Source organism: Cavia porcellus, unplaced genomic scaffold (genome assembly GCF_034190915.1).
Source record: "Cavia porcellus strain 051 isolate PalLab524CR breed Dunkin Hartley unplaced genomic scaffold, mCavPor4.1 scaffold_26, whole genome shotgun sequence".
Taxonomy (NCBI): Eukaryota; Metazoa; Chordata; class Mammalia; order Rodentia; family Caviidae; genus Cavia; species Cavia porcellus.
In genome coordinates this window covers 26,935,013-26,956,462 of record NW_026947509.1, presented here as the reverse complement: position 1 = coordinate 26,956,462, position 21,450 = coordinate 26,935,013, and the positions used below count along the sequence as shown (strand labels likewise).

At 36.3% G+C, this 21,450-nt stretch overlaps 1 protein-coding gene and 1 non-coding gene across 2 annotated transcripts; both read left to right on the top strand.

Annotated features, from left to right (window-relative positions):
• Positions 1-283: 283 nt before the first annotated feature.
• On the top strand, positions 284-418 carry LOC111758215 (small nucleolar RNA SNORA2/SNORA34 family). Its single transcript, XR_002792436.1, has one exon. It is a non-coding gene; the product is annotated as a small nucleolar RNA SNORA2/SNORA34 family (small nucleolar RNA).
• Positions 419-10,065: 9,647 nt separating this feature from the next.
• Prlrp2 (prolactin-like protein 2) lies at positions 10,066-18,774 on the top strand. The gene is given in 5 exon segments (NM_001195111.1): positions 10,066-10,118; positions 12,439-12,614; positions 15,068-15,166; positions 16,131-16,310; positions 18,362-18,774. Coding segments are annotated over 5 exon segments (666 nt in total). The 5' UTR covers positions 10,066-10,099; the 3' UTR covers positions 18,554-18,774.
• The last annotated feature ends 2,676 nt before the right edge of the window (positions 18,775-21,450 follow it).

Genomic DNA, 21,450 nt, shown 5'->3' with positions numbered 1-21,450 from the left:
CAACAGAACTGTTTTCCCACTGCTGGAATAAAAAACTTTTGACTTTTCCACTCCATAAACATAACCCACTGTAATTGTGCAAAACAGGATCAAGGCTAAAAAAAGGTATTCCAGGGTTTGCTAAAATAATCTTTATATTTCATATTAGAAATCATCATGTTGTGAAAAGTTCCCAGGACTAAATTCTCATGTCATATAAGTTGCAGGAAATTTTTATTTCAGTAAGCTCCTGGAAGAGGATATAAAATTGTTGTTTCCTATTGACACTGTACAAATTACAGCGCTGGCCCTGAATCAAGACTGGCAGCTTCCTGACGCTGCTGTGTTAAAGCAGGAGCCTAAAGAGATGTCTTTCTATGGTCTGTTGGCCATTTCAGAACTTGGGCAGAAATGGTCAATTCATTAGAAAGAAACATTAGAAAACAAACACACCCCCCTCCCTGCCATGAGTGGCAATGAGCGTGGCAGGCTGCAGAAGCCCAGGACAGGAGCCTCTGGCTTTACTGGGACCTGCCCCGTAATGGGACCTGGAGCACCAGGAAACCAAGCTACCTCTCCCCTACCGCCTGTTTTGTTCTGTTGAACTTCGATATACATGAAAGAATGAACAGCTATTTTGAAGAGAATGAGAGACTCTACGACATCCATTAGTGACTTCCCTATTGTCTGGTTTTGAAGACCTAAATCACCTTCCATTCTGTTCACATCAGTTTTACACAGTTGTTTTGTATGAATTCTTTTTTTTTTTTTTTTGTCTTTTTCGTTTTTTTTTTTTTTATTGGTACCAGGGATGGAACTCATGACTGCCTGCTTTGCAAGGCAGGAGCTTATGCCGCTGAGCTAAATCCCCAGCCCCTGTATGAATTCTTTGTATGTGAAGACATGGACAACTATTTGGAAGAAAACAAGAGACAATATGATAGTGAAGATCTCAGGTCGTCTAGCTTTGAAATTTATATTTCTTACATTGCTTTCTTATGTCCTATTCTGTTCTGTTTTGTTGTTTAATTTTACCCCCTTTAAAATAAAAATTAAAAAAACAAAAACAAAAAACCCTAAAGTATTACAGTGGTTCAAACAAGATTTAAGAGCAAGACAGACTTCTTCAGAGGTTATCATTTAAGACTTACAGTTTGTGAAATGTCAGGTATATACTGAACTCCTTGGAGATTCAGCTTTCTTAGGTATAAAATAGGAATAGTAATAGTTATAACCTTCTAGTTCTATGATTGATGAATAAAAGTATAACATGGGTACATCTATGAGAACTGAACAAGTTCTAACCATTATCATAGTCCTTTTATTGCTTATTCATTCTTACTTTTTTTGTATAGATTACTGACAAGTTAAAAAACTCACTTTGAGGCTGGAAATTTAGCTCAGCGGCACAAAATCTAGCCTGGCAAATGGGAGGTCATGAGTTTGAACCCTGGTTCAAAAAGAAAGAAAGAAAGAAAGAAAGAAACTCACTTTGTTGCCTTCTAACCTGCCTTCCTGTTAGAAGCAATTGGTAAAGAGAGAAAGCTACTACCACCTCACCTGGATTAAAAACAAACCCTTCTTCCCAAGTCCTTACCTATCATGCAATAGCCAGAGTTAACATTTTCTCACTTGGAGGGAAAAAGAGACTGTAATGAACTGAGGATGAAGGGAGCAAAAATTTCTCACAAGACTCTGATACCTTCATCCTAGCCTTCGGTCTAAAATAGATACCATGCTAGTGATTCTGTATGGACCAAGGTGAATCGATTTACTTAAGCATGTAACTACTGCTATCGGGATAAATGAGGACACGAAGGTCCCAAGTCCATTGGCACAGGCAGGTCCTCAAGCGGGTCACTGTCATCCTCATCAGCCCTGAGGATTTTGAAATTTGCATGGGGTGACTATAAAATAAGTGTTTTCTTTTTACAGGTGCCCCATAGAAATTTTTTCTTATTTTACAAAACCTTGACACTGCTTTGTCATGACTGAAATTTCTGGGCTGATTGAATAAAAGTAAATAACAAACAAACAAACAAACAAGCAAAAAGAGCCACTGGAAGAATCTTCTTATTAATAATCCATGAAATGTGACATGTAAGCAGTTTCTATTGCTTACATGTAATTTAATTACAAAATGTTGAACAATATGTTTACTTGTCCATACAGATGTGCCTTCAAAGGAAAGAATTGCTTATTAATAGTATGTTTGGTGATCAACTGGTTTTTATTCCCTCATGTATGATGTGATTCTAGTGACACATAACACTAAATTCATTGTGGGCTCCAGGTTCACTCCCAGTGCTCATTGCTCCCCCTGCTAACCGCGAGGAGGAGAGGGCATTCTGCAGTAGGCGAAAGATAAAAGAGCATATGACAGTATTAGGGTACTATGACTGGTAAGGATAGAGTTTAGTGTATGTGGAAAAGAAATTACACATGGGCCTACCTTTGCCATTTGGGGAACTGCGCTCCGTCTTCTGGATGCTGCTCTTCTCTTCATTGTTCCCTCTTCCAAGTCTTCCCCGGGATGGTGAGCCTTCTGCAGAGCGCCAATAGAGGGATCCAAAGCACTGGTCTCCATATGAAGAATTTAGGCCCATTCGGTGAGTTTGCGCAACAGGCTGCAAATTCTGTGGTTTTAGGCTCGCTAGGCTTCTTCACACACTTTTCTCCAAGTGTACTTCAGAGTCAACAGTGTACTACCTTTGTGAATTTTAAATTGTTTACTGATGATAAAAAATTACATGTATAATTTTGTACCCTGAGATTTCTTTGCATTTAAACTTACTATTCTGTTTTACCTGCTTGCTATCTGACAATCTAATCCATTTTTATTTGCTGTTAGGTTTTGCATGCATAAGCTTCAGCTTGTTTTCTCTCATTTCCTTATTGAGAGGAAGTCATTTCATATTTGTGTTTTTTAATTCTTTGAAGATTCTATTTTTTATTAGTATGTCTTTGACATATACAGTGACCATAGTCATCATGGAGAATATGTATGCACATGTTATATTTTAATTCTTTGTTTCCCATTCCCCTCTCCTCTCTATTTATAAAAACTCCATTTCCATTTTTTCCTTCACTTATCTTTTTTTTAAAAAAAATTCCTTTCCCTTTCTTCCCTTGGCCTTCCCACTTCCTTTGTTTCTTTTCCTATCAGAAAAAGTTCTTCTTTCTTCTCACTACTGATCCTTCATTTTGTTCCTTATTTGCACTTGGTGTTTCTCAAATGAGAAAAACAATGCAATATTTAAACTTGTGTGATTTATTTTATTTAAAATGATGGTCTTGAGATGCATCCAGTCACCTTAAAATGTGTCAAGCTTATTCTTTTTATGGTTGAGTAATATTCCATTGTCTAAAAATACCACAATTTTTTATCCATTCATCTGTTGATGGGCATCTGGGCTATCTCTAAGATTCAGCTATTATAAAATTATACTGATATAAGAAGACACTCATGGTCCTAGGTTTTTTTTTTTTTGGTTGGTAGATTCTTTATTACTATGTTAGTTTCACTGCTTGTTATTGGTTTGTTTAGCATATTTGTGTCTTATAGGGTTAGTTTTTGTAATTTTTATGATGCTAAGATTCTGTCCATTTCTTCAAAATTTGCCAGTTTGTTGGAGTACAATTTTTCAAAGTGGTTACCATCTTCTGTATTTCAACAAAGTCTGTTATGATTTTATTTTTTCATTTCTAATTGCATTTATGTGACTTGTTTTCTGATATCTGGATAAGGGCTATTTTGTTATACAAAGAACACTATCAGATTTTTGAACTGGAGAAAGGGGCATCTCATGAATCATCTTTGTAATGAACATATCACAGTGGCTTGGATTATGCTTCTGAGGGACAAAAATCGACCCCAAGAAGTGGCATCTATCAGGAGGATGGGCAAAGGCTATGGAACAAGGTGGAGGCTGCTATTTCACTCAGCTTTTAGATCTGAAAACTGGAAGCCTCAGGAAGTAAAACAAATATATTCTCCCCCTGCTTTCAAAGAGGCAAAATAGTCAACAGCAAATGGCAAAAATAAATTTCAAGCACATTCTGTGTGATGCCATCATGGTTAATAGAACCAGAGACACACAGCATGTTGGTCTATCTATCCATAGTTCTCTGATGCATTATTCATCATGATTATCTAACAGAAAAGAAATTAAAAAAACATTGACCCTGAGGAAAGTACTGTATCAGGACCTGTAGACCCCAAGATGTTTTTTTCTTGTATGAAGGGAAGATGACACCAATCACCATATCTCCATCCTTGTATACATTGTCATTTATTCTCAAAAAACATCTGGGAGTGGTAACAATACACAAAGAGAGGGGAAGCCTCAGAATCAAGAAGATAAAATGCAGAGTGAAATTTTCAGAATTATCTGTAAATCTGTAACACTGAGTAGAAGTGGAAACCTGTATCAACCAGTATGTACAGTGGCATATGTGGGTTCACTATGATGTGTGTTTAGTGTTATGTGGTAAGGAGAGAACTCCATGTCCCCAGATCCTTTCACCCCAGCCTGTCTGAAGGAATCAAGAACTTTTTTTATCCTTCAACCCTGAATTTGAGATCCTGTATTCAGGAGCCTACCACAAGTTGAAAAATATGTTTCAGGATCATATTCCTCTTCCTCAGGTGCTATGATTTTATTGAGTTCCACTGATGGCAAAGCCCGGAGACAACCTTATCTTGGGGAATTGTAATATTCTGTCAATAAGCCATTTTCACAAATATCAATTGAAATGACGTAAACTGGTTGCATCAGAGAATGCAAAATGTGATGTGGGATGAAAATTTCAGAAAGGCCTCATGCCACGTGGGGCTCATCCAGAAATGTCAGGCCTTATGTTTGTATGCCTAAGACAACAGATAACACCGAGTGCCTCGGCTCTTGCAAAACATTCCCTGTGTTGTCCCTTCATGTCCACATACAGGTTACGTGAGTAGAATCAATCTCTGAGACGTGCATGTGTTCTCCTTTCTCTGGAGATATATTAGTCATGATGAACCTGCATCAACATAATTCCTATAATTGCAGAAACTAAGTTGAATATGTATTTTAACATTTGATCTTATTCCCTGTTCTTCAGTTTTCATGAATCAACATATTTTAATAGTATATTTTTATAGTTCTTAAATATAGGTTCTCTGCATTATTTATGCTTATGTTAGAGCAGGACGACACAAAGCAGCCCTACGTTTTATATACAAACTCTGCTTATTTTCATAATAAGTAATGGCTTCTTTCTGACAAATTCTAGCATTTGTATGCTAATGAGAGTGTATACATGAGTCTGGGGTGAAGAGACTTAGTACATTGATATAGAACTATATGGAATATCATTCGAATTGGAGTGAAATAATTTATTCCTAGAAGTTTTAGGTCTTAGAAACCAAAATGAGATAGTGAAATCTTGGGTGTATATGTTTAGGTTTCTGTGGAGGAATATATACATACACAATATACTTATTTACTATATATGTGTATTATATATACTTATTTATGTACATGATTTAATACATAGCTTACAGAACCAGATTAGATGTACAATAGCCTTTTGGGCATTGGTTAGACAGAAGATGCAGTAGATGCTCAGACCAAAAAGCTGAAAGCTACAAAAAAAAAAAAAAAAAAAAGATCACTAGAACTGTACCATCTCGAGAACAGAGGTCTTTAACTCCTTTAAGAGTCACTGATATGAATGTGTATCAAATTGAGAAACCTAGAGACTGATGTCCACAGGTGATAGCAGTAAAAATGCACCCCTTCAGCAAAACAGAGCTATTAAAATGCATTCATACTTAGTTCTATCATTTTTTTTCTAGGATACAAGGCTGTTAGATGGTGCCATTCATAGTGACACATCACCATTAGTGATCACTTTGGTTAATAATGAGGTTCGCTACGTTTTAAAAGCTACATTTAACATTCACATGATAATCAATTCTGAGTTCAAGTGGCAGGCACGGTGCTGCTAGATGGAAGAAATGACCTTGGGAGAAGATAGAAACTCTCCACTCAAGACATTTCTGTCCTTATCTTTATAATTACCTTTCACATATGAGCTTTGAGTTTGATTTGTTTGAGTTTGAGATTCAGCATCAAGTTGTTTATTTAAGCTCATTCTGTTTTCTTGATGTGAGAACTTATTGATATAAATTTCCCTCATATGACTACTTTCTTTGCATCCTGTAAGTTCTGGTATGCTGGATTGACATTTTCATTTAATTGTAAATACTGTGTAATTTCTTCTTTAATTTCCTCTGTGACCCATTGGTTGTGCAGGATGGTGTTTAATTTCCAGTGTTTATGTAGTTTTTGTGGTTTCTTTTGCTATTGACTTTCAATTTCGTTTCACTATGGTCATATCCATGGGATAATTTCAATTTCTACATCCTTCACAATAGCATAAAAAATGAAATACTTAGGAGTCGGTTTAACAAAGGAAGTAAAAGATCTGTATCCTAAAAATTATAGTACTCTGAAAAAGGACATCAAAGAGGATATAAGAAAATTGAAAGATATCCCTTGCTCATGATAGGAAAAATCAACATAGTAAAAAATGGCCATGTTCTTAATATTGTTACACAGATTTAATGTAATCCCAACCAGAATACTGTTAGCATGACTCACAGAACTAGAGAAAACATTCCTAAAATTCATTTGCAATCTGAAGAGACTTAGAATAGCAAAAACTATTCTCAGCAACAAAGGCAAGGCTGAGGGCACTACAATTCCTGACTTGATATTATAGTACAAAGTTACTGTGATTAAAAACAACATGGTATTGGCAGAAAGCAGACCTGAGGGTTAATGAAACAGATTAAAAATACAGAAAAACTCCAAATTCACTCATCCATCTTATCTCTGACAAAAGGAACCAAATATGTCCCCTGGAAGAAAGATAGTCTCTTTAATAAATGGTGCTGGAGGGGCTGGGGATTTAGCTCAGCGGCATAAGCGCCTGTCTTGCAAGCAGGTGGTCGTGAGTTCAATCTATACTTGCTTGAAAAATGTAAAATGTTTTAAGTGTGTCTGAGAAGGAATCTTCTTTCCCACAGCCATAAAGCTAGAATTGCCAAATACCAAACACAAGCCCACATCATGTGATTCACTGAATTTTAGCACACGTTTAACTCTCAGTCTTATCTGAGGTTATCTGCAGTGAAAGGGCAGGTATTGATAGGGAAAAAGTGGGATCCTGCAAACTAAAGGGAGACAGTTAGGTGGTGAAGATGGGGACAATGAGCTCCTACATTCTGGTAAGTTTATTTTGCTAGGGTAAGAGATTTTCCTACCCCCAGTAGCAGTAGTGTCATTTACTCCCCTTGTGGTGTTGACCTCTGTACTTCTGTCTGAGGAACAGAATCCTGCTTTGCCTAAGGAAGCAACAGTGAACTTCCTTGCTGCAGTTACCAAGACAGACAATTCCAGCGCTTCTTAGGGCCTACCTCACAACCCACTATTGCATCTAAGTCTATAATCAAGCTCAAATTTCAGCAGACTCTTAAAAGTGAGGTACACAGTGAGACCCATAAGAAGGTAAGTTGCACTCTGAGATAGCTTAAGGTTTTTAATTCTTGCAAGTAGAGGGCCAGAGAACAGTTCTGGGAATGTATTTTAAGGGTGTGGGATAATAATCGGAGGACATAAATGTAGATCATAAATGAACTTGTTGATTCAGCTGCGATTCTGGTTTTAATGTCACAGGACCTTGCACTTGCCGGGCAGGCACCATGCCACTGATCTATAACCCCAGACCTGTGCTCACATCTTTGAAGAGCTCTGTCATTTCTCTTCTGTGTTTGCCAGACTTTAGTGTGAGGATCACAGTTACTCATTGGCGAAACTTAAATGCAAGGGGTATAATTGGATCCTGAATACCAGGGGCCAAGTGACAATGCTCAACCACCACCAAAAGAAAGGTGTGCTGCTGGATATGGTGGCAAATTTTCTTTGAGTAATTCTGACTTTTTCATAATGTTATTTAACATGTAATGTAGAATCACTAATATTTAACTAGTGATACTAAGCCCATGAATGCTATTTACATAGTTTAGGAATACAAAAGATGAAAACAAAGATATCTACTTAACATATATGTACATATACACTCAGAAAACATCTCATCAGGTCTTAGTTCTTTACCTAGTGGAGTGATCCATAGATAGCTTTAATACTCAAGGTCTGGGCACATTCTCATATTGCCTGGGTTGGGTTGCTGTAGGGTCACATTCACCTTAATAATAGAATGTAGTGATAGTAGAAGATGCCCTAGGGAATATTCTACACTTGAAACATTCTTCCTTATCTATACTGTGGATTATTAGTCCAATTTACTCAGATTACTCAAAGAAAATTTTGGCTCCTATTCTGGGGAAACAGTTATTGTGTGTCCAGTTCTGAGAAGGACAGTTTTATCATTTTATTATTTTAGGTGAAATTATGAACTTGATATTGTCTTTATTTGGAAATTAAGTATGATTTAAGGAAATTAAGTATGATTTAAGTATGATATAAGGAAATTAAGTATGATTTTATGTCTGGTTGTGATGTTGACAATGGATAGACTGTGACTGTTAATCTGATATGTAAACATGATTGGATTAAGAAATATCTAGCAGACCATTAAAACACACTTCTGAATATGCCTGTGGGATATGCCCAGATATGATTAGCACGTAGTCCAATCAGCTGAGTGGGGCGGGGAAGATCCACCCTGTTTGCATGAAGTCCAATGAGCTTGTAGCCCAGATAGGATAAACAGGGAAGAAACAGATCTGTTAACAGTGTTTGGAAACTCCAGTTTCTTTAACCGCTCAGCATAGACGCATACCAGTGGCTCTCCAGGGTGCTTCCAGTCTTGAGATCTGATAGTGAGTGCTTCCTTGATTCTTCTTATTCTGCAGCTTCCAGCTTCTTTAGCTGAGTGGCTACTGAATCTTTTCCAGCACACAGATGGCCATTGTAGACCGTCTTTTCCTCTGATCCTGTAAGCTTACCTAATATACCTCCTTGCATAATTATACTTTTATTCTATTCATTATGATCCTCTAGAGGACCTTAACAAACACAGTAATAACAATATTGCATCACCCACGGAAACATTTTATTTTTAAAAGAATCTGACTATATTGACTTTCAGATGCAAAGCATGAAAAGATTAATATGACTGTGTTTATTTATACTTTTGGTCACAGATACATTTTTCGTATCTTTTTTGAAAGCTCAAATTCTGTTTTATTAGAATCAGGAAGAGCCAATGTTCTGTTATTTCCCTTGCCTGAAAAATTTTCCTCATTACCTTGAAACTTTCTTTCCCTCTATCACTCAAAAGATGATCATTATGAATAATGAATTAATTCTTACTATATATTCATTTTTTTCTTCCATATCAACACCAAATGATAATGGGCTTTTCTAACCAATTATCACTGTAGGTATTTCCTAGATATGAAAGTGTATAAACACTAATAAGATATGTCATATTTAATGAATAAATAAGAAAAGGTAAATGTTTATGTCATAGCAAAGAAATTTTAGACAAATTCTAATAGCAAAATGTATTGGAGGGTGCAGGGTATGTAAGGTTGAATTAGAGGTAGCATTTCCTCTGAAGAACTTTCTCAATTTTCCAATATAGATTCTTTCAATGCATGAAAAAATTAGTAGGGAAGTAGGGCAGTAATAGTACTGTTTCAGCACAGGTATGACCTTATGAACTATTACAATATCAAAGTTTTTCTTAGCACAAAGCCGTACAGATTTGCACCTTATCTCCTAAAGACCTGTAGAGAAATGAAGGTAAAGTTTCAAGTATACTACTTCTATAGCCTTATAGTTTTCCACACTTTCATCATTTCTCTCACTTTCTTTTAAACTAATTAATCCAAATTCACGTCTGGCCAGTATGTCTTTCTACATGTGAAGTAAAATACCATTTGATGTTTGAAACTATGGGGGTAATCTCAGTTACATAAATAGACCACTGGGAGAAGAGAATGCCTGATTAAATATATTCGTAAAAATATCAAAGGTTCATAAATCCAACCGCTGAACTGGAACGTGGGATGGGCAGCATTTTTCTGGTGAAGTGTGATCACACCATGGATGGCAAGAGGAAAGGTATGTGTAAAAACTCAGCAATTTATTGATTCTGTCAACACTCATGTGGGGATTAATGTGAAGTTTAGATTAATAAAAGGTCTCTCAGGTTCAAAAGTTTAGAAGAACTATTTAATTTTTTCTCTTCAAAGCAATTGAACAGGAAATCATAGAATGGTTTATTTGTATACAAGTGAGGCAGTTCTTCCTTTACCTGGACAGCTGGCAATGGCTGGAGATCTTTTGTATTGTTTTAATCAAAATGCAGTGTCTAGTGGATAGTGGACAGGGTACTGCACTATCAAGCACTGTCCAATACACAAGAAATATCTCAACATGAGAAATTATCCAGTACAAAAAGCTTGCAACGCCGAGATTGAGAAACTTTGGACTAGATGAATACCGCAAGAGTCAATGGGTCCAATTTATCAAAACGCCAAAAGGCAGCAACTAACACTCTCTGCTCCTCTGGTCTTATTGTAGATTGGCCAACTTAAATCATTGTCATGAATCTTTCAATTCTTCAGTCACAATGCAGACAATGATGGTAATGTGTGTTGTGTCCTGCTTTGTCAGTTTGTTTCAAAACAAATTTATGTTTTAAAAGGAAAAACAAGTTATTCACTTTATGTTTTAGGGGGCATATGCAATAAAAATAGATTAATAACAAACACAATTTTTTAATAAAAAAGGTAAAAAGTTTATCTATGTATCTCAGACTGTGAAAATCTTTGATGATAAATGTACAAATATTGTGGTTAGAGTGAAAGGACATCTAACTGGTTATGAATATTCTAGAGCTGCTATCTCGATTTCTCTATCTGTAAAGCAAATTTCATTTGCACATGCATACAGTATTGCCATGCGGATACCTTGCATTACTATCATATACTTAAAGCAAATTTTTGGACTCCTTATATTTTGGGGAAAGTAAATGTAATATGAATCATCTCACTCTGTTTTAATTTTGCAACTAAAACATCATCTAGTCACAGTCTATATTTAAAATTTCTAAGTATGTTTAGTCATTTTAAATATTTGTGTAGGTTTTATTCATGTATAAATCTATAATATTTCCCTAGAGATTTTCAATTGCATTTATCAAAGGTTTTGTGGAACTAGTCTTTTCATTGTCACATTTTTATTTTAGATCTTTCTCTGGAGTAATGGCATTGAAGTTAAAAAGTGATTTTAATTTCGTAGCAATATGTCATTTCTTTCTTTTTATGAGTGTAAATTATTGGTAGGCTAGAGGTCTGTATCTTTCCATCTACTGAAGTACCAAATTAATGAAAATCACCTCTGATTACTGTCAAAGATTTTTAAAGAGGGAGTGTTTATAGAACAGGAAAAGTGGATAATTTCCGAAGGTCCTCTACAATGGAAGACAAAATGTTGACCATTACAAGTAATGGTCACCATGAATATAGCTCAACCTGCCTGGCAAGTGCAAGGTCCTGAGTGTGATTTCTGGTACAAAAATCACAAGTAAGGGTAATAGCCTCTACAAATGCCATGCTGCATGACAGCTGAGGTGGTCCCTGCTGTGCAGGTGCAGACAGAGAATCCACAAGTGTGTGCACTGTGACACACCTGTGGGAAGTGCAAAGGGAAAGTGCAAAGATCATAGCACCAATGTTCTGCTTTTTCCACTTGTTGATAATAGGACTTGAGAAAAAACACATAATCCCTCTAAGCATTGTGTTCCTTCAGTATAATTTGATGATAATGAAGGCCCAGCTGATCTTCCAGGGTTACTGCAAACCTTAAGTTTAGAAAAAATCTAAGGTTTTGGCAAGGTATGAAGGTATCAGCAAATAATCAGTAAATGCATGAAATTATTATGGTTAGTTAACATATCCAGGCCAGAGCATTATTTTATGATAGGATTATCTTTATACTTAGTATTAGCAACTAAGTAGTCATATATTCATTCTTATCAAGCATGAAGATAAAACAAACAGATAAACTGTGGTCTTTTGGTCATATTAGTGTCTAAAATGCACATGTTGGAGACCTAGTGGAAAAAAAAAGCTGCAAACTCCTGGAAATCTGGAGTGCTTAAACCCTGCAGAAATCCCCAAGACATTAAATTATTTTAAGAGGATGATTTAATTTAAACACCCAGATCAAAATTAACTTCAGCTCCAAATGTTTGCAAAATACAGTAGCACTTCTGGGAGTAACATTGAGTCTTCTTTCCTCCCCCACCAGCTATTACAGCCCCAAGACGTGCAGAGGAGGGCAATTTGGAAAGACAAGAGATTTTTTGGCAGGGCTGCTTTTGATAACTTCAGATGAGTAGATTATCTGAGAGTGGCTCATGTTTTTGTTTAAACAGCATCCCTCCTCCTGATACTGCTCATGTCAAGCCTATTCCTGGGCAAGAGTATGGCCCTCAAGGTCATCTGCGGAGATACAGCAGGTTGTTTTCTGCCCCTTCCTTACCTTTTTGATCGAGCAGCCCTCATGTCTGGTCACATCCATTTCCTCTCTTCAGAGCTGTTCAAGGAATTTGTAAGTACTCACTTTTTTCTGAGCCTTCATACCCACACTGGGATACCCTACAATTTAAACATGAAGACCTCAACAAACACATTTCAAATAACATATCTGTCCTGGTTACTTTTCTCTCGTTGCTAGGATGAAATGCCTGACACACAAAATTATGGAAGAAAAGGTTTACTTAGCTCACAGTTTATGAAGGTTTCAGTTCCATACTCAGCTGGCTCCAAAGCAGGGTGGCATGACCCAGGGCAACGCTCCAAGATGGCAGGAGGCAGAAAAAACAGCAAAAAGCAAAAAGTGAAGCAGGAGCAAAAATCAGTGAGGACCTCTTCTCCTCCCTTACATTATAAGCAGGGTACCACCACTCCCTCGGGGGGATGTGGCACTCACACATTCTCTGTGCCCTCCTCTTGCACTGCTTTAGCCACTTAATCAAACTTCTAAACTCCTTAAGTTGACACAATGTATCAACCATTACAGTATCCTAAAGGGTTAAAGAAGGTATCAGCAAATAATAAGTAGAGCAAAGAAAAAGGGGAAATTTCATAAAACCTCAAATTGCTGAAGAATACAATATTTACTTATCTTTATTTTTTATTAGTACATGTTTGCTATGCATAATGATCATATTCATCATGGGGAACTTATATCTGTACACAATATATCTCAATTCACTTTTTTTCTCATTCCCCTACCCTCCTTTCAATCCTTCTTCTCCTCCTCACTACAAAACTATATCCACTTTTTCCTTTCTTTATTGCTTTTTGAAATCCATTTTCCCTTACTTCCTTTTCTCCTTGCCCTCCCTTGTTCCCCTTCCCATTTTTTTCTTGGATTTTTGAGACAGGGTCTCACTATGCAGTTCAGGCTGGCCTTGAGCTCATTTGTAGTCCAGGCTGATTTTGAATTTGCCACAATCCTCCTGCCTGAGCCTCTGGAGTGCTGGGATTACAGCCTTGCACCACCATGCCCGGCTTTCCTTTCCCATTTGAATAAATTCTTCCCACTTCCCAATATCTACCCTCTGTTTAATAATGCAATGACTTTTTAAAAAAAGTTTCCTTTTATTCACTTATTTTTAAAAATTTAAACATCTAACATAAATCACTTTTAGATGAGACTGAACAGGAATATCCAACTTTTTGTTTTAGTCTGCAGGACAAACACATTCTTCACTGAGCAAGCTGCAGAGTTACAAAAAATGAGAACAGCACTGCAGTGGATTGGGGTGGGCTGCGTAGAATTAAACTAAAGCGAATTCATGGCAAAGGGAAAAGCAAAAATGGGTTTTTCAGAAATCCTAAAATGCTAGGAGTAATTTTTCTAAGATAGTCAGTGTATGTATTTGTAATTAAAACAGAAAGGATAGTTTAGAAGTGGAAACAGGTTCTCTCTCTTCCCAAGAAAAGCACTTTGAATATTGTTTGTTTTCTCTTCTAGTTTGGTGAAAAAGTAGACAATAGATTAGGGCTCAGTACAGCAAAAGGCTTCTATAGAGAATGTAGTCCAGTGTTTTTTAAAATATAAATATATAAATTTCTTTTTACCATGATTTTTATTACTCATTTTCAACTGGTTGTCTTTTATCTTTCAAATCTCCTTGGTAATGCATTTAAATTTAGTCTAGTTCTTTTTGTTTCGAGTTAATTTCAATCCATTTCTTAGTATTTGCTACATTGTTTTGCCCTGTTTTTATGACTTATTACATGATGAGGCAAATTTTTAAATTTATTTTTAATTTTTATTTTTTTTAGTACTGGGGATCGAACTCACAACTTCTCGCTTGCCAGGCAGGCATTTATGCCACTGAGCTAAATCCCTGGTGCAAATTTTATATTTTGAAATTATGATGAACTTGGCAAAACACAGATGTGTAGATTGAGATAATTGAAATCAAGGTTATAATTTGTAGTGCCTATTTAAGGAGAGAATATAAGTTTGGATCCATAGGAAACAAGGTATGAAATAGGTAAAAAATAAATAAATATGCATCTTGGCATTTTGTACAAATACTAGAGAGGATAATACTTAATACTCTCACAGTTTTGCAGTTTTTCTGTTTTTAGTATGTGTTCCAAATAGTAACTCTTTCTTTCTTTTTTCTTTTTTGTCTTTGAGACAGGGTCTCGCTATTCAGTTCAGGCCAGCCTTGAGCTCACTTTGTAGTCTAGGCTGGTCTTGAACTCTCAACGATCCTCCTGCCTCAGCCAAATAGTAACTCTTAAGAAGTGTGAGAGGACAAGAGCATAGCAAAGAAAGGAAGATGTTAGTAGGTCAAAAAATAATGATATTATAGAGCTCATGAAAAAAAAGAACAGATAAAGGGATACTTAATTCTTTACTGTCAATCTTTACATTGCTCTCATTAAAAATTACACATCTATCAAATGTATTAATATTTTAATAGTAGATTCAAGTTTTCAATTTCCCATCACTAACTAAAGTTTCTTTATGGTTTCCAGGGTATGAAGTATCCACAGAACTCAAAGTCCTTTTACATGCAATGTCACACATTTTCCATTGCCAGTCCAACTGTCAAGACAGAGGCCCTGAAGCTCTCTGTGAGTCCCTAGCCCAGCTCCATCAGAACAATGGAGGCAGAATCCTGTCTCTGTCACACTGCAGGCTCTAAAGGCTCTGCAACTGATGGCAAAAGTGGTCACTGATGCAGAGAAAAATGGAGTAAGAGTAAGCACCAAAGAAAATGAATTATGTAGTTATAATTTTATGTAACTATGTAAAATATATCCATGCAGATGATATTTTAACCTAATGCCTTATACCTAGAATCTTATATATTATGCCATAAGGAAGTTAGAAATGAATTGGATATTTGTGTATACATGCAAGAGATGCAGATGCAGTTTCATTTATTATAAGTTACAAGTGACACTTGCTTTGGCGGTCTTTTACATTACTGAGTCCTACCTGAAAACCTGCGGCTTCTCTTTAAGACTTTCAAGACTCTCCTTCTGTTTCTACTTCTCCTTCTCTGATACCTACTTCTTCACTCTTCACTTATTGTCTTGCCTTCTCCTAACCCTTAACTAAAATTCATCCCATTATGCATGCCTTATAAAGTATTATATCATGTTTCTTACATGAAACTATGCCCTCTGTTCTGATGGTAACAAAATTTGTTTATTCAGACCTAATAATTGATCCAAACTGCTACTGTTTTTACTGTTACATGCTTTCTTTTCTGATTCCCAGCTATAAACACATTCTTAACATGATTTTAAATATAATTTTGGAGGGAAAACAAAATTTAATATTATCGATTAGAACTTTCATTAGAAAAAGTACAAATTTCAATAAGTTTGTGTATTTTGTGTAATGTAACAAAGCATAAACAAATGACTTAAATTTTATATTTCTTATAGTTCCACCATCTAGAGAAATTTTCACATATATGAAAGAATAACAAAAATGTCTTAATTCAGATTCTCTTTGCAAAAGTTATATGAAATGAATCTGCTGGTATGTCACTTATTTTAATGTGATTTCTCCAACCTGGCTGCTTAGTATAAGGAATTTATCAACTTGTTGATCCACTTGCTGCACTCCTGGAATGAACCCCTGAAACAACTCATCAAAGAAGCACATCGCCTGGCAAAAGCTCCTCAATCCATCGTAACAAAAGTGGAAAATATTAGGAGAAGAACCCTCCAACTTTTAGAAGGCCTGAAGATCATAGGCAGTCAGGTGGGCAACTTCTCAATGCTTCCTATTTATTCCTCTGTATCAGGAAATGTTTTTCAATTCCCCATTTTGCAAGAAGATCATTTAGGCTATGTGTTCTACCTTCTAGGCTGCTATGAAAGCAGAAGACCAAGCAATCCATAGTGTAGATGCTAATGTCAATGAAGCTTAGGATTCAACTGTGCTGGCAGGTGATGCCTTCCTCGTACTTTCCATAAAGCTATCAAGGACTTGTCCATTCATGACATGGGAAGTTAAACATTTTTCAGAAAAGACAAATCATGGAGTAGCATCTGTAAGGGAAAAGTTCACTTCAAAGTATCTTGAGACACCCATACGGGAATTTCAGTCATATTATTTCTCTTTTATCCTTACACCAGAAAATTAGAGTGGGAAGGAAAAAAAGAGAAAATTCAAAATGAAACTGAATGATTCCCTACTGAATCCCTACCCAGAAGTCCACAGCCCCACTGTTGTTCCACCAGCAGCAGATTTTAGAGTAGCACAGAAGAAGAGTTATATCTTTTCTGAACTATTTTTTATTTTATGATTTATTTAAAAAGTCCTAAATTTTGTTTAGTGCTCCTAAGTGAAAACTCATATAATTGCATTTAATTTCCCCAAATAAATTGCCATACACAGATTAAATTAGTGTTTTCAATATGTATATCTGTTCAGATAGGACAATTTTAACCATAGTGAGATAATAGCTGAGCAGGTTTTTGAATTTCTTAGAAATAATTTAACCATCTGAGGAAAAAATATATTAATATAGAAGTAGAGAAGCAAATATATATTACTCTTTTTGTGACTTAAGTATATGTTATCATGTCATGTTTGCCATTTTCAAGGAAGAAGACTATTTTCTTCTTTCTTTCTTTCCTTCTTCCTTCCTTCCTTTCTCCTTTCTTTCTTTCTTTCTTTCTTTCTTTCTTTCTTTCTTTCTTTCTTTCTTTTTTGTGTGTGCATACTGGGGACTGAACTCAGGACCTCGCGCTTGCCAAGCAGGTGTTTATGTCACTGAGCTAAATCCTGGCAAAAAGACTATTTTGAACACAAAGAACTTATTCAACCAGAAATACAGGAAATAGATTGTCATTTTCAAATTATTTTCTTCATTACGGTGAGTCAACAACATGAGTTCACTAATTTGCTTTATAGTACCTCATTTTCTGTCATTTTTCCCATCACTCATTCATTTATTATGTTTGTATCATGCCACCTTTCATATCATGGTACACACACCTCACATTTCAATAGGGAACCCTGATTTTAAAAGTTTTTTATTCTGCAGCAAAAAATTCAGCAGATGAGAGTCTACACTTATCCCAGATTTGCGCTTCTTAAACTCAGCTGACATCTATAATGGTTCCATGATGGCTGCTGGGTCTTTGAGATCTCTGGGGTTCCCTGACTTGCAGCAGCTGACAGAGGGCACATACAGTCACACCCCAACCTTACCAAAAGGCCCTTACCACAGAGGGTTGCTGTCAACACCCTCCTTCTTGCAGGTGAGTTTCCTAGAAACTCCTCCCACAGGGAACTCAAAACAAAGCAGCTGCTCCTCTAGGAAAACTCGAAACTCGAAATTTTCCTTGGATGAAACAAGAGACTCATAATCCCTTTGGCCACACTTATTAAGTCCTGTCTTGACTCCGTTTCTTAAAACATGAAGTGTCATCCTTATATCTTAATGTTTTGGGGTATGGGTACAATATGGAGAACAGATTCAATTCAAAGCAACAAAAAAGATGAACAGTGATCTATTGGGAGAGCTAAAATACCAAGAACACACAAAGGAGAAGTTTCAGGCAATACATAAATGCATTTAATGAGAGAGAGAGGAAGCTGACCATTGTCCTTTGGGTAAATCTGTATCTATATTCCAGTAGTCATCTTTTGGTTCTCCACCTGCCTACTCAGCAACATACTTCACCTGTGGGTCTTGCTTTTCTATCTCTTCCCAACTCTTAGTTCAATGGTTAAAAAAAACAAAGACAGATAAACAAATACTAATAATATGAATAATAGGTGGCTATCTTTTTGATGCCTAGGTTAATCTTGAAATCACAAACAACAGGAAACACGCTGTTTGGTCAGGACTTCCATTCCTGAGATCATCTGATGAAAAACTTCGGCAGACTGCTTTTCATAACCTGGTGTACTGCCTGCTCAAAGATGCACATAGGATTCACACTTACCTCAATGTCATGAAGTGTCGAATCACATCTGGTGACCACTGCTAAGACCATAACCATTCTGTCTGTTTCTGAGATTATTTTTAATGATCCATTCCTTGGAAATTTTCTTTTAGTTTTACAGCTTTTTGTTGCATGCTTGGATGTCAGGGTGCTTTTTTTTCTCTTTTGGCATTTTAGCTCTAAGCCTTTCTATGCAAGGTAGCCTCTTCTTAAAAAATAAAAACTGACTCCTTAGAATTGTTAAAATATTAAAAATCAACTTGACAAAATTTCTTTTCTTCATTTAATAGAAAACTGAAAGGAAACGTATTACCTATCAAAATGTGTCATGAGAGAAATTAGCCTTGAAAATAAGACAATTAATTTATTTTAGAATCCCAGTGAATTAATGTTGGGAAGATTATGAGAATGAAAGATTGCTATTAATCATTCTGTCTTGCGCCAAAGAATGAACTTTTAGAACTCTTAATGAAAGTCAGCTATGCTCTATGAGCTTTCACAATACCTTGATAGACAATACAAGTTCTGTTGTACCACGACCCAGTGTGGCTCCTGAGGTTCTTGGGGTTAAGGATCAGTGAGAGGATGAGAAAAATAAAGAAAAGACAAAGCTGGGGTCAGGTGGAGCCCTTATCTTCCTGATGGGAGGAAAGGAATTGCTCAATCAATGCAGCATGTTTATTTATATCCTCCAAAGAAGAATGTCCATTTCAACCCCACTGCCTAGCCTCACAGGCCTGGACCCCTTGTCTTCTTGGTGCTGGAACAACTTGTTTACATAGCTTGTTTTGGTCTCTCTGTTTTTTTCTGAGCTGGCCTTGCTTTAGCCCCACACATGTGGTTAATCTCCAGCATCTGTGGCTCCCAACATATCCCTCTTTGTTTTGTTGTTGCCCAGGATGGGTGACCAATTGAAGCTGGAGGAGCTGTGCTGGAGAGTTCTGTATATCCTTTTATTTTAAGTGGAGTCCAAAGATTTTAAGTCCCTGCATTCTGCAGTTGAAACCCTGTTCAGTCCATTAATCTGTGACAGTAGTCAGCTATCAGTGCAGCTGTCAATTGTCAAAAAGTATTAGTATCATGCCATGAGTTTTTTTTGGTACTGGGGATTGAACTCACAACCTTGCACCTAACAGGCAGGTGCTTATACCACTGAGCCAAATTGCCAGCCTTGAGTTTATTTTATAGTGTATTACTTTAGCATTGTTTTACATCCCTCTAGTAGTTATACATTTTCTGCAGGATATTCAAGACCAAATTAAGGTGAGACCTGCTTTAAATACAATCAATTTTTGTTATCTATCAAGGTCAGTTAACTCTCCTCAGGAATACCTTGGAGCCAACTATAGAACCTCCTAGTTCTTCTGTCAGGGTCTACCATTCAGATGAGTCACACCATTGCTTGATCAACTTGCTTTCTGTGAAAGCCTGGGAGATTTTTGCTCCTGGTGACTCTCCTTAGGCACCACAAACTGATAATCACTTTCCTCAGTGGCCTCAGTCTTCTTGATCAGAAGACCAGGACTCACTGAGTATAGGATGACACAGCAGAGGTTCTTTTATGTCCTGGGTCCTCATGGGCCTTGGAGGGCTAGGGCCAAAATATTGGCTATCCTCTTATCCCACCTATCTAATTATTGGTCTTTATACCTCAGCTGTTGAATATCCAGAAGAAAAGATTAATAACAGTGCAATGTAGTTAGAGGCATTATTGTCTTATCTAAATTCAGACATCTTACAACATAAAATAGAACCATTATTTTTCAACAACCATGGCTATTTTAACATTTGAATACCTATAGGATGTTAACAAACAGTTACATATTTTACACAGAAAATTAGAAATCAAACCTTATACAATACTGTAGCATAAAACCCATGATGACATTTTGTAACACACTTGAATTTTCATTTTGACATAAAATTCCACCCTTTTGGTTCATCATCCCTATCTAATACATAAAAGATTTTACCTAAGTTGTTGACATTTAGTGGAATGTAGATTTCATAAGCATTTGTTGGAGGCAAAGGTTTGAATCTGATCCAAAATTTTGTCACCATAATAATCCCTGTTTTACATTTTCAAAGACCTGTACATCTGAAAGCATGAATATATAAATACACCATGAGGTTAACAACAATCATTTGTCAACAATATGAAAACCTTTGTATGGTCATTTTAAAAATAAAAAACCTTTTGTATTATTTCTTTTAATGATGACCAATGAGAACATATTACAATAATATTTATGTAATTTTAGTTGGTGATGTTTCCCATAAGGCTGTGGAGATCACTGAGGCCTCCAATCAATGAACAAGAGCTGGTAAAATATTACCAGGTGGCCACTTTCTTATTCATCAACTGAAGTCCTGTCAAACAATCCCAACCCCAAGGGATTTTTCTTTAATCATTTTTATAATAATTTCTTCTTAAGAAAACTCCAATCCTAACATTTAACATATTATTTTTGAACAAAGAGAGACTCTGAAATTGTGATAAACAACAAAGTACATTACATTTTACACAACTGACTTTAGCATCATTTTGACTAACTGGGAACCAGGTGGAAGCATGTTTTGTAATTTTATAACTCAAATAAACCTTGATTAAATGATCTATAAATGTAAAAGAAAAAAGAAAAAGGAAAATTGCCGAGCTCAAAATAAAAAGAACAGCTGTTCACAAATGGACAAATGGACAAACATGGATAGACAATCTGTACAGATTCAAACAGATGTAGAAACAAACACAGGGCTGTCAGTGTCCACAAGGACTCTCCAAGTTCCTGGGGGCTATTCATGCCCCTTTGCTGAACTAGTTCACTTCTTACACCCCATGTCCTTGGGACTGAAACACCTGTCTCTTCCAGCACCCCATCCATACCTTAGGGTTTTAGGGTTATGGTTATGGTTTTAGGGTTCAGGGTCAAGTTTCAGGGCTC